Source organism: Cupressus sempervirens, chromosome 5 (assembly GCF_028749045.1).
Source record: "Cupressus sempervirens isolate cs-2001-9-10 chromosome 5, ASM2874904v1, whole genome shotgun sequence".
NCBI classification, from domain to species: Eukaryota; Viridiplantae; Streptophyta; class Pinopsida; order Cupressales; family Cupressaceae; genus Cupressus; species Cupressus sempervirens.
Genome location: NC_143122.1, coordinates 653,464,442 through 653,479,032, shown reverse-complemented (window position 1 = coordinate 653,479,032; position 14,591 = coordinate 653,464,442). Strand labels below are relative to the sequence as shown.

The 14,591-nt window shown below is 34.4% G+C and overlaps 1 protein-coding gene across 1 annotated transcript; it reads left to right on the top strand.

The window, feature by feature from the left end:
* Positions 1-2,346: 2,346 nt before the first annotated feature.
* On the top strand, positions 2,347-5,264 carry LOC149557584 (disease resistance RPP13-like protein 4). The gene has a single exon (XM_089832222.1). The coding sequence runs from the start codon at positions 2,547-2,549 to the stop codon at positions 5,199-5,201; it is 2,655 nt and encodes an 884-aa protein (XP_089688348.1). The 5' UTR covers positions 2,347-2,546; the 3' UTR covers positions 5,202-5,264.
* The last annotated feature ends 9,327 nt before the right edge of the window (positions 5,265-14,591 follow it).

Genomic DNA, 14,591 nt, shown 5'->3' with positions numbered 1-14,591 from the left:
TGAAAAAATAGTTCTGGAAACTTCTTCCAGATTCTTTTCACACAGGTAACTAATCTCAACCTTCTCTTCTCCAACTGCAATGCAAATGGCTTCTACCAAATCGTTTACTCATAGGCAGACCAGACCTCAGTCCAGCGCAGTGAAAAGACACCATCTCCGCCCATGTCCGTCATATCCAAGCTCCTACAGCCCGCCATTCTCCAAAGCTTCACCACCAAATGTCTCCCACAAATTGAACCGGGCCCTGATCAGTGCGCATTCACGGGCACACAAAGAACCCAAACGAAAAACAAGGTTTCCCTTAATTTTCACCCAGGCTCCGTTTGGTTGCTGGAAGATGAGGGCCAAAACCGGGTTATCAGGAGTATAACCAGGTTTGCAAAAAAACTTTGGTGTTTGGTTGGTTAAAATCATAACCTGGTTTTCAATTTCATCTTCCAATTTTGGTCAAATCAGGTTTTGAATTTTATGACAGTTTTTTTAATAGTATTGTGGGGTCCACAGTATATTCATCTTCCGTGTCAACCAAACAGACCATTAGCTTTCCAAACCACAAAACCAGGTTTTCGAAAACCTGGTTATAAGATAACCTGGTTATGGCACAAATTGATCTTCCCCAACCAAACGGAACCCCAGCGAAAACCAAGCCAATCGAAAGTTCAATTCCAGCTTCGATTCTTTCAATCTCTGCCTCACGCCAAGATTCGGCTTGAGGATCTTGGAAGAGCATAAAGTATAATAATAATAATAATCATCAATCAGAAAACTAAGGAGAGAGGATTAATGGCAGGTAATGTGATTAACGGCCCGTTTGTGCGCCGGTAAGTACTTTCCCTTCCCTTCACTGACCCATTTGTGACATGTTTACTGACCCATTTGTGACATGTTTGGTGCAACAGAAATGGAGCGTTACGCGTGTTGTCTCAGCTTTTTCCAACGGTCAACTTATCCGCCAAGACTTCTCCTCCTTTTTCCCTCATGTGATCAAAATTGCACGGCTGCTTTCGACAATTTTGTGGTGTGGGTTTTGGCTTTTTTGCCTTCCTGTAATTTTAGTTTTGGTCAATGATGAAGTTTGTTTATAGGCATTATCATGATTAACATGATTGTTTAATTAAAAGTGATGAGAATAAATATAATTGGTTTATTTGTTTTATTGTGGGTTGGAGTGACAATAAATTGGAGAGTTTTTTTAATTTCTCGTAACTTGTTTGTTCATAAAATTTTGGTTCAATTTTTCTTTATTTCTCATTTTGAGATAAATCTTTAATTCTAATTTGTAATATTATAAACATAAATAGTATTTATTATTAGCAAAATTTCTTAATCAAATTATATTCAATACTTATAATAAATCTTACTGGACAATATGATAGTAATCTAAACTATTATAGAAAAATTACATAATTTATTAGTACTCTAAAACTAAATACTAAACTCTTAACCTTACATCTCTGAAATTTAAATTTGACAACTCCTGTTCAAATTTTCACTTTAGATTCTTTGAAGGTTTAAAAAGCACAATCATTTAAATGATTTTTTAAAAAAGCTCCTTTATCAAAATGATTTTTTTAGAAGCTCCTTTTTCAAAATATATCTGTTTCCAATATATCATATATTCTACTTCACATCTAAATTTTTAATCATTGATTAATATATCAGAAAACTATATCTATAATTTTCAAATTAATTTTATAATATATACAAATATTTTATTAAAAAAATTATAAAGCAAAAAATTTCACAAATTGCATAAGCAGGACTCAAGCTCTGTGCATAGAGCTCTTGTTTATTCTCGTACGAGCTTGGTGGAGTATTGAAATCATAAAAATGAGGTCGGACTATTCTTTCGTTGTTTCTTTGTTTTAGTGTAGTATGAGCTATTTTCTAATATGCGGATAATTATTCTTTTGCAAAAGAACGACACGGATTCGAATAAGGCCAAAAGTGTCTACATTGCCTTCCTTCCAAAGGACTCGTTTTTATTCATTTATTTCTTTGACGTGGTTTCCCACCGTGGTCCCCACTGGCTAGTCAGAGTGGTCCCCACTGGTCCACTCTTTCCAGGGGGTTTCCTATGCAAATTACACGCAATTTCCGCGGTTCGCGCTTAATTCCACTCTCCTCTCTCCACACTTCTATATATACTCTGCATTATACCTCCTCATCGTCTCAACAAGGAGCTTTTCTTCATTTGTGTCTTTTTTAACTTTGCTTTGCTAAAGTTATTCTCTTCATCATATCCTCTTCATCGTATTCTTTTACTTTGCTTTCCCAAAATTACTCTCTTTGTTTCATTCTTCTTTCACTGAAAATTCCAAGAGCCGTTCACTTACATTACACAAGAAGTGGTTTCTGGTATAAATGCCTGATTTGAAAATGCTCATTCTCAAGTCGAATTCAAGCTTATCAAGTTTTGTATCTTAGGGTGTAACTCAAGAGAGAGATTTTGTTTTGTTTTTGTTTTTGTTTTGTTTAGAGTGATATAATTTGCCTACGTCAAGTGAGGCATTTTGTTTTGTTTAGTGCGATATAATTTTTGTAAGATGGCATCTGTAGTTGGAGAAGCTGTTCTAGGCATAGTCTGTGAGATGGCTCTTCGGAAATTTGCTATAGAGGCAAACATGGTGTTGCACTTCAGAGAAGACTTGAGATGGCTAAACATGAAGCTCAGACATGTAAAGGGTTTTCTGAAAGATGCTGATCAACGGTCTCGACACAATGAGGATGTAAATGAATGGCTGGAGGAGATTCGTGTTATTTCCTTGCTTGCAGAGGACATCCGTGAGGAATGTGCTCTGGAATCTCTTTATGGAAATAAAATTCTATCTTTGAGATGCAATAAATGGATTTATCGGTATAGGATGGGGCGGAGAATCAAGGGCATCAAGAACCGCATCAGATCAATTATTGAAGAGGGCAATGAGCTAGAACTATTGCATGATGTCTCTGCTGTAAATGAAGCATTGCCCAGTACATCTCAAAGAGTGGGATTGAGGAAACCTTATCTACCGCCCAGCGATGCACGTCCAGTGGGAATAGAGTCCAAAGTTGAAGATGTGCTCAGATTGTTGAACAACGATGCCTCTCCTGTTATTGCGGTTGTTGGGATGGGGGGCGCGGGCAAGACCTTTCTTCTTCAGCATGTTTACAGCAGCGTAAAATCAAGGTATGAGAAATCTATCTGGATTTCTGTTTCTCAGTCTTATTCCATTTCCAAATTACAGAAGGATTTAGTCTTCCAGTTAAATGATGAAGATTTAAGTAGGAGGTTAAAGGAAAATGAAGTAAGTGAGCAGGTATTGGCTCCTGAGATTCATGAAAGGTTGCAAGGGAAAAGGTGCCTTGTGGTTTTAGATGATGTCTGGAGGGCTGCCAGAGAAGAAGATTTGTTAGGTAGACTTGGCCTCCCAACTGGACACAATTGCCCATGCAAAATTGTGGTAACAACAAGAAACAGGGAGGTATGTAGAAACTTGCATGCTCAAATGTATGAGATGCAGTGTTTGTCTGATAAAGATAGTTGGAGTCTTTTTTGTGTTTATGCATTTGAGGGATCTCCGATAAACAGAGATCTAGAAGTGCTGGGACGAAAGATTGTAAAGCAATGTGGGAATTTGCCATTGGCTATCAAAACGGTAGCCGCATCTCTGGCAAATTCCAGAATGCCAAGGGACTGGGAGGCCAAGCTTCAGCAGCTTGAAGGGGTACTTACTGCCAATATTGACCCCGTCATACCCATTCTTAGATTGAGTTATGATGCCTTGCCTTCACATCTCAAAGCCTGCTTTGCCTATCTTTCCTTCTTTCCTGAAGACGAGAAGATAGACTGTGTGTATCTGATAAATTTGTGGATTGGGGAAGGATTCATTCCAGCAGGAGAGGACCAGTGGGATGCGGCGTGGGACTGTTTGTATCAACTTTCTAATCTTTGTCTGCTTCAATTATGGGAGGAAATAGTGCATGTAGGAGTCTTCGATTCTCTATTCAAATATTGTAGGATTCACGATTTGCTGCTTGACTTGGCCATACGGATATCAACAGAAAACAAATGTGTATTTTCTATTGAGGAAGCCTCCAAAGACGGGGGTGCTGACTTGTTCAGGATTTTAGTGGCCAAAAAATCTATAAAAGACGACGACGTCTCACAGGTCCGTCCTGTTTGTCTCCGCACATTCTCACTGTCTCAGAATAAGGGGATTACAAGAATTCCTGCAGACTTGTTTACAGCTATGAGAGGACTGCGCGTTCTCGACTTGAGCGACACAGGCATCTCTGCATTGCCTGAGAGCATTCAAAAGATGAAACTCCTCAAAGTCTTGAATTTGATGGGGACAGAGATTGAGGAGGTACCAGAGTGTGTGAGACATATGAAAAGTCTCTTGTTTCTTGCTCTGCCTCGGTATTGCAAAAAATTGCCGGTGTGGATTAATGAACTCAAATGTCTTCAACATTTAGAATGTCTGGGAGTTGATCGCATGCCAAAGGGACTATCACAGCTGGTCTCTTTGAGAACACTGCGGTCAGATTTGTTGGATCTTTCCAGTGAAGAGGATTTTGTCAAAATGACTCAGCTTCAAGAACTACGGTTATATGTTCGCCGTGAAATGGAATTGGAAGGGACCCTTGCACGCTTGGTCAAGATGCGCCATCTATTCATTTGGAATGGAATCAGCACAACAGAAATGGAGCTTCCGGAGAACATGACAGCAATGAATCATCTGGAAACTCTTCATCTAGGCAATTTTGCAGTCCCAAGTTGGATATGCGATTTTGCAAACCTCAGGGCTCTCCAGTTATCTGCGAGTAATTGTAGTCATTATCCAGAATTACAAAGAATGTCCAACCTAGTGCAGTTGGACTTGTATGGGAATTCAAGGTGCAGAGAATTGCCAGAGAAATTTGGAGAGGCGGGAGGCTTTCCACAGCTCCGCTTCTTGGCAATTAGTGAATTTAGTGAGTTAGAGGAGTTTCCGGAATTGGAGGAGGGGGCAATGGCATGCCTTGAAGAGTTCCGTTTAACAGAATGTCCGAAACTGAAGAAAGTGGGAAATGGATTGGAGCTATTGAAAAGACTCAAGCGCTTCGATTGTTCACTCTTAATAAGTGGCCCAAGTGGGTTACACGAGACATTTAAGGAACGCGGAGAATATTGGCAGAAGATTAAATCCATCAATCCCCAGGTAACTATTGTATGTTAGGAGTATATTTATGTTTAAAATTTTAAAGCTTAAATTTTGAATTACATATATTTTTGTTTTAAAGATTTTTAATTTAAATCTATGTTTAGGCTATTTAGTATGTAGTCTAAGACATATTTATTAAATATTCTTATACAATAAAATATTTGGAATTTTTTTATTTAAGAAAATTTATGGTGTTAAGTTGGATATACAATTTCACAAATTTGAGAGAATTTAAGTTAATGTGTCTTGTATCATGATTATCTAGAGTTGCATAGAATGTAATGATTGTAGTTCTTTTATATATTATTTGATTCATTCTTCAAATGTTCAAGTTCTTCCATTGTTGATTTTAATAGTTAAAGGAATTTAAATCGTACATTTCAAAAGGATGAAGAATATTGATAAAAAATCAAATACATCAAAAAAAAAAAATTATTTTTAATTTTAAAATTATATTTTAAATTATTCACCATTCATTTGCTTTTAGAAAAACATTATTTTAAGAAAATAAAATCTAATTTATTTACATATAGTATATACTTAATTCATATAATAAAAATTTAATTAGTGATTAAGAGATAGTTAAAAAATTAATAGTTAATAAATATTTAAAAATCTTAATACAATGAGATAAGAAATTTTCATCTTAAATTAATATGATAAAGTATGAATATTAAAGATTCATATAATCAATTAAATAAAACACAAACTAAAAATATGTTTGGTATGGTTAAGTTTCAAAAGTGGCTACAGTTGGCTATGTCTTTAGATTTATATTGTTGTGTATGCTTTATTTCACCTTCTCGAATTAGTTAGTGATACTTTTGGTCCCAATTATCTAATAGTATCTACACCCTTTCTACAATAGATTGTGGGGAAAGATGAGCATCATGAAACAATAAGTTTTTAAAAATATTATAAGCTCATTTAAATGAAGTGAAGTTAATTTAAATTATACACAAGTGCACATGTTTCTATTTCTTGTACAACATGAGACATGTCAATGATAGTACCTATACTAGGTCATGTAAATCAAGATATGGGAGAAGATGAATAGTCCTATTAAGTAATTTTCATTTTTTTTAAGAAAATAAATTACATTATTTTAAATCATATGTATGTATACATACATATATGTATTTTTTTAATTTAAAATCTGATCTCAAGTTTCTATCTCTTGTACAAGGTGAGTTAAATCAATCTAGTTCATGTGGTTGAAGGATCTTGATTTTGGGCACAATAGGAATTAGATCTCATGTATTTCACTATTTTACATGAATTTGATATATTTAAGTGTTACATGGACTTGCTTATATGCATGCACTCTTCATGGAATTAATTCAATTTTAATTACTTGCATCATGTGCCCACATCATTGAATTTTATAAGGTTTAATAAGCAAAGAAACGAAAAGAAAATAGAAAATAAGAAGAAAAACAAGAGAGATAAATTTATAGTGGTTCGACAATTTGACTACATCCGCTCTCAAGTAGAGAATCACTTATATTAAACAATATCTAATACATACAATACATGGCCTTCACATCTATTTATAGAGCCATATATAACTATCAAGGAAGAGAGGTGAATACGAGTAATCACATGATAGTTGGGTGTCATATTTCCAACAATCTCCCCCTTGAAGGTCAACCAACCTAGTCATGCATTGACATTTCTTGCATTTTAACTTTATATCTTAGATGACAACCAAACCTTGAGAAGATCTCAAAGTTGCTAGATTTTGTTGCAGCACACTTCAGATGAGTCTTTTCCAAATTAATTTAGACTTTAAGATATCTTCTTTATTAAAAAACTCAAGAACGAACTTGCTCATCAACACATAATTAGACATGTTATTTTTGCAAATTCAAAACATATTTCTTCTACACTCATCATAGAGTCACATACTTTTAAGCTCCCCTTCTCAATGATGCTTGAGCTAAAAGATCACCATTCTCAAATTTTAAAATTTTCTAGTTTGAAAATTGTTCCCTAAGATCTTCTTGTGGTAACAACCCCATCCTAGACATCATAATACAATCTAGTGACAAGAGTACTCTTATTCTATATTTTCATCTAATTAATGCATGACAACTAATTCATTGGAGCTTGATTTGAATTAAATGTATACTGTTGAGACTAACTTTTTTTGTTATATGACTAGGAGTATCTCCTTGCTCATTATCCTTCATACTATCGTTCAACTTTGAGAATATTGTGGGTAGGGGACAACAAAGTTATTACCACTTGTATTTTTGTTTGGTCTTTCAAATGACTTGAATCAAACTTTTATAGAGAATAATCAATATTTGGTTGACAAGGTAGAGCATATTGTATAGAAAAAGACTCAATTTGTGCATAAATAGTACAAAAAATATCCCTCAAGCTATGAATAACTCTTCCTTCATTGTTTAACCAAGATGAAATCATTTTGTCTATTTTTTAATTGCACATGTGATTTGTAGGATGGTATGGATGAGTAATTTGGTCTTCTATAATTTCTCTTTTGAACCACATAATATCCCCAAACATGGGCTACGTTGACATGGCAGTTTTTCCATCTTGGCATGTGCAAATTTCTTACAGAGGAAAGAAAGCATCTTGAGTGTTCCATTTGTTAAAAACCAAAGATCTATTTGGGCAATCATGAGTGCATTCAACATCGAAACTCTATAGAATTGTGAGAATTAAAGAATTTCTCCTCTAAAACACCTTTATTTGGCCCCTCAAGAACCTAGCCTTTTGAATCCTCTTTTGTACACTTTTCCCTTTATTTTCCTCTTTGCCCTCTATTTGGTCTAGAAGCTCAAATTATGTCTTCCCTAAATGCCAAAAAGATGTCATTCTCCTAACATTTGAATCTATCTAACTTCTCTATTTATATTCCTCTTTGTCTTCCCTTTCACCTTATACCATGGTAAATTCCTTGTTTATTCCTTCACCTTCTTCCCCAACAAACTTCTTGTTTGCCCTTTCATCTTCTTCTTTCACAAGGAACTCCACATGCTTTCCAGAGTAATGCAACTACAACATTTTAAGAATTCTAGAAGAAAAGTTAATTCGATCATCGAAGCTAAAACCATAAGCAAGAGAAGCCATTTCATAAATGGCCAACACAAGGTCCTTTACAGACTTCTATGTCATGCCTATATTTTCCCTCTTCTGCAACTCTTCATGATGTCTTTCCTATGGTGCACATCACCTATGCATTCAAGAATAGCACTAAGATAAAATTTGAGAGCTTCAATGTCTTCTACTTTAGTTTTTGGCTTTATTTTCCATCCATCTCACTAACGCACATGGCAAGTACTTTTTCTCTTTGCAAGCACAACATCACTCTCTACCAAGTTTAAGTTCCCAAGAAATTCATTAATGATAGAATTGACCTCATCCTCTTCCATCTTTATTCTAGCCTTGCCTTGACTTTGGCACCAATTATAAGTTCTAATAAGGAGAAACAAAACTTTTTTTTTTTTTTAAAGAATAAAAATAACACAAATGTATAGTGGTCTGATAATTTGCCTACATCCACTCTCAAGTAGGGAATCACTTATACTTGTGTCATACTTTTATAAAGGAAAAGGCTAATAGCATACAAACTATTCAAATTTAATGACATAAATGTGGCATTTGTGTTTGAAATTTGAAGATGATGTAAAGTAATAGAATGTGTAAAATTGGGTGAATTTTATGCTTATAATTTTTTTTAGCAGGAAGTTGTGCATTTTTATAAATAAATAAAAAGTCTAGTTTTAATTGTTGAAAATATGGGGTTTAATTCCCATCCAACAAGTATATCCAAATAATCATTTACTCTAATTTAAAAATATAGTATAGATTACATGTATATTTAGCGTATAAAGAAAAAGAAACATTGATTTATAATGTGTATTTTCTCTATTATAAGTACTCAAAGTTGAACTTATATGAAATCAACAATTTTCTTGTCAAAATTTTCCTATCAAATGTACACCTTTTTGAAAAAAATTGCATATTCTTCAAGAGGACTCTCTCCTCTAGTTCAAAATATAAATTTTAAATTTTTTGATATGATTTACTATGTATTTCCTTCTTTGAAATAGCATCTTCTCAAATGTTAAAATACCTACTTAAAATATTTTAAAATTATAACATTTTATAAGTTATCAAAAGACTATAAAATTTGGATGATGTTCTTGACTTTGAGATCTATAAAAGGCTACTTTTTAATTTTTGAAAAAAGTTGACTATGTATTTCCTTCTGTGAAATAGCATCTTCTCAAATATTAAAATACCTACTTAAAATATTTTAAAATTATAATATTTTATAACCAATCAAAACACTATACAATTTAGATGATGTTCTTGACTCTGAGATCTATAAAAGGCTACTTTTGATTTTTGAAAAAAGTTAGATTTTTGAGAAAAGTTAAATTTTTATGGAGAAATGAGATTTGAGCAAAATTATCAAATTTCACTAATGTATAAAATGTTATCTTAAGAGAGAAGTAAATGTAACTTAACAATCAAGTCAAGATGACTTGATAATCAAGTTATTGCTTTATCCTAACATCCCCCCAATAAATGAGTGATAATGAAGCTAAAAATAATGGATGAAAAGATAAGGGAATTGCAATGCATAAAGCAAAATTGGTTCCAAGTAACATGGCTTGATGAGATATCCAATCACAGCCAAATCTTTGTAAAGAGGAGAAATAGAGAAAGCATTGTGGGAAAAACTCTACTCTAAAAAGATATAGAAAGAATATTTAAAAACTAGTGAAGTACTGCAGAAGTCTCCAAACTAGAAAATGTCACAAAAATTTGGATCAAAAGAATGATCATGAAGAACACCATTGAAGCATGAAAAGGCTATAAAGAGATGGAATTTACAAGTGGGAAGTATACCTCTAAGAGGGGGGTGAATCAGAAGTACCAAACTTTAAGCTATAAAACTTTTAATTGAAATCAATACATGCATGTGACATTTCTAATTAACATGAAAGTAAAGGCATGCATGAAAATAGATAACACAATATTTGATCACCCAGAATCCCTCCAAAATGAGAAGGTAAAACTAGGGTGGGGATGGTACCCACAACTTATCACTACAGCAATATGTAACTTGTCAAGGTTACAAAGTTTGACCATCAACAATGGTCTACCCTACAAGAGGCTCCAACACCTTATTAAAAGTGTACCTTTCTAAAGGATTCACAAAACATTCACTTGGAATGTCACCCTATTAAAGGATTTACAAAATGGTTGTTAAACCAACCTAATTTCATAGGATTTTCATTCTCCTAATACAATTGCTAGAAAGTATAGTAGAATGTGTTCACCCGATTAGTTACAATCTTCAATTGATGATTTCATATCTATGTTTAGTCTATTCTGATCCGATCCTCTTTGATCTGATATGATTCTTTATGAAGTGTTGATACTCTATTCTATTGTTAATTGATATGACGATTCCCCTATTTTACTAAGTCACCTTGAATGTACTCTTCACCCTTCTGTTCTTTTCTCTCTTTCATGAGCTATCATTCCTCTCTTCAATTACTTGAATTATGGAGCTTCATCCTTCTTAAAAGGTTTTTGTCACTTAGGCTTAGGTATGAATCTATGACTGAGATTCATTCATTTTGCCTCTTTAGCATTACGATTATTTGATTGGTTGCATGCAGAGTACATAGGAAATCTAATAGATTTGATCTTATCTTTAAGATTTGAAATCTGTATATTAGCTATCATGCAACATGATTTGCATTTGATTTTTTGAAGGCACAAACTCATATGTCAATATTGTGTCACTCAGCACTTGTTGATTACTAATGCTTGACACATATAAAATTTTTGTCTTGCTTAGCACCTATAGTTTACTCAACACATATACTGGCTCGGCGTCTATTAGTCACTTGGCAATTGAAACTTGCTCGGCACCATCTATCTACTGAGAATCTAAATGGCTCGGCACTTGTTGAATTTTTGGCTCGGCACATATAGTAACTCGGCATCTATATTATACTTGGCATCAACTTAGAAAGTTTCTTAAGTGAGTTGACAGTCAATTGTCAAAACCAATCTAAGATCAACAATCCCCCCCTTTGACATGAGTGTCAAAAACACTTAACTATACATGATGAATCTAATCTCTTCAAGTATAATATACATTATGTTTGGCATATGTACAAAACTTCAAAATTGTTCAAAATTTTGTGAAGGACTTTATACCTCAAAATTTGTAACTCCCCCTGAGTTGATGTGCCTTTGTTATAGCCAAAACTTCTCATGCTAGATTTTTTTCATGTTGACTCTGATACTCTTTATCTATGCCTTGCCTTATCATTCTTTCTCTATCTACTTTGTTCTAACTCCCCCTTTCACATATCTTCCCTTGCAGTTATAGTTTCCTTTGGGCTTTTCTATTTCTCCCTCTCAAAATTTATCTCCCCCTTTTTGACACTTATGTCAAAGGGGTCTATATGCTAGTTGAATATTTTTCCAAAAATGATTTGTTTACCTCAATTACTATCCTCAAAGCAGCATCCCAGTTTTGTAGTGCATTTTTAAGTGATTTAATCTGGATGCCTGACTCTACTGCAAGGTGAACTAGGCCATCTAATGTAGAAAGATTGGAGTCTTTCTTTAATACATTTTTAGCATAGGCTAGTTCTTTTTGCAAAATTTCCATGTGTAGGGTTATGGTAGATTGTATCTGGATTAATTTGGCCTTTGTATTTGCATCATCTATTATTAACATGGCTAGTTCTATTTGAGCGTGAAGCATAGTGTTAAAATGTTTCTCACTCTGAGCTGGATCTTTAGGTAGTTACATGCTTGATATCTTTAAGTTTCTCTCCAAGCTCATTATTCTCTACCTGGTTTCCTATGTAAAACTTAATGGGTCACACAATTTGAGTACAATGAGAATATGTTCTCAAATACTGTCTTCACCTTTTCAATTTTCTTGGCCATCTCTACTTGTGATAGTGCTATTTCACTGGATATTCTTTCATTCACCTTTGTTTGAAACTTCTTTTCTGACCATTCTAATAGTTTGGCATTTGTATCAAGGTCTTCATTCTGCACCTAGTCCACTATATTAGATAGTTTCTCCATAATGGGCTTAGTTTCATCAGGTGCCTGTAAGCTAAATGCATCTAGAAAAATGTCTTTTATCTCAACTAATGGTTGCCTTTGTTTCTACTCATTTCTGAGTATCTCTTGCTTCTTTTTCTTTTTTAGTTCTTCTTGTACAGTTTCATTTATCTGATCAATGTTCATGGTTGCATAGTCATACTTAGGAATGACTATTTCTTCATCTAATCTAGGGTCTCCATAGTGAAGTACCCTTGCAACCTTTGTAGAGTTTGAGCCTGGTGCTGAAATTTGAAGTGGTATTGCTTCAGTGCTCAGCTTTTGAGGCATTCCAATTAGAGTCCCAAAGGTTGGCAGTTTTACTAGGGTTTGAATTGCTTCTTGCTCCTTTTCCTTTAGGGTCTCCTCCTTTGTTCTTCCTTGGACAATTACTATTATCTATTGTGGTGCACCTTGTTCTTGTGTGGTAGAAATAGAAGTTTTCGTGTATCTTGTTTGATCTTTTGTTGGCTCCTCGACAATTGTAGTGATTTTATCTGTGGAATCAACCTTGGCTAATGTGTCTATTGTTGTCTACTCATAGGTTTTCCACTTGTAGCTATTGAGATATGAGAAGGTGGTTCTTGTGGATTCACCTTATCGCTTGTGATGTCAGCTACAACTTTTTGTAATTCTTCCTCACTAACCAAGACTGGATTTGTACACAATCATGCTTGTAATGTAGTTTGGTGAAGTATCTTTTTGAGATCCTTTGCAATTAGTGGTTTTATGTTCTAACCAGAATTGTTAGGAACATCTTGCACAGTTATTGTATCTGCAAGTATGGAGGTAACATGTGAAGGACTTGGAGGTGGACATTGTGTGTCTTGCACACTGTTATGTTTTCTTCTCTTCACCAGTTGCCATATCATCATTTTGAGTTTCCTTCTCCACTGTATCATCTACCTTTTCTTTTTCACCTTCTCCTGCCTTATCATTTTCATCTTCTTCTCCATTGTTTCTTCCCTCAAAGGGATCTTCCTCTCCTTCTTTGATAGTTTTTAGGCCATAAATTAATTTCTACATTTGAGTGGACTTTTTGACAACATCTTCAATCTTATTTTGAATAATACTAAAGACTCTATATTTGGGTGCAAATTTACTCCCATGCTTCTTGTTTGCCTTGGTAATTTTTCCTTTTTTGAGCTCAGGCATTACTCGAGCCAATGTTGACTCTCTTATTTCTTTCTCCATATTAAGGAAATAATGCCATTTATTTTCAATAATAGAATACAACTCTTTAGGCATTGAATTGTCAAGTTCAAGTGGAGTGTTCTTGAACTTGGCCATCATGGTGTAGACTAATTCTTCAACCATGTTTTGTTCTTATGTAGTCAACTTATTAAAACCAATGGCCTTTAAGCCAATTAAGTCTTCATTATCTTTAATATTATCACATATATTTTTTAAATTAGACTTGGTGGTGTGACTTACCATTCTAATTGGCTTGTGTCTTCTGACTCTATTCTCTCTTCATCTAAGTTAGCTTGAGCAATATATTTTCTTCTCAATTTCTTCTTGGTTAGTCCTTCCTGGTCGTAGCCTTCTTCTTTTCTTGCTCCTTAGCCTCCTTAGTTGTAGCTCTTGTACTTGCCCTTGTAGTAGGCTTAGCTGAACTTGGCTTGGCAGTCTTTTTGCCCTTAGGCTGAGCTATTAGTTGTTTTCGAGCTTTTCTTTTCTTTTGCTCTGGTTTAGTAGGTGCTTCCTTGGCTTACTCTTCCTCCTTGGTACCTTCTTCCTCTTTAGCATCTTCTCCCATACCTTATGTCAAGGCAAGTGGCTCCTAGCCCCATTCTTCTTCTTCTTCATGTTCATCATCTTCTTCTTCTACTTCTACTATCCCTTCACCAAATTTTGCCTTAAGATTTTTGACCAATCTATCCTTTTTCTTTAGAGGTTAAGCAATTTTCAACTCCATTTCTACCTTAGACTTTACAACATCAAAAGTGCCAAAAGGTTTTGCACTTTTATCAATGTCTTCTACAAGCAACGTTGTGATTGTTGTTGATGCCTCATCAATGTTAATTTCATATCCAAATGGCCTTTATCCATCTCATCCTTGGTACTACTACTTGGATATATTTAAATCCAATGTCAACTAAGAAACAAATGTCATTGATATGGTGTTCAACAAGAGAGACAGGTATCCTAAGTCTCTGTTTCATAGACTTCTTTAAGTCTTCAAAGTAGCTAGTCATTATGGTTTTAAAATTTTCCCCCATCTGCTCTATGTATTCATTAACCTGTATTGCTACAAACCTATTTGTCTCCCAACTTACCTTAACA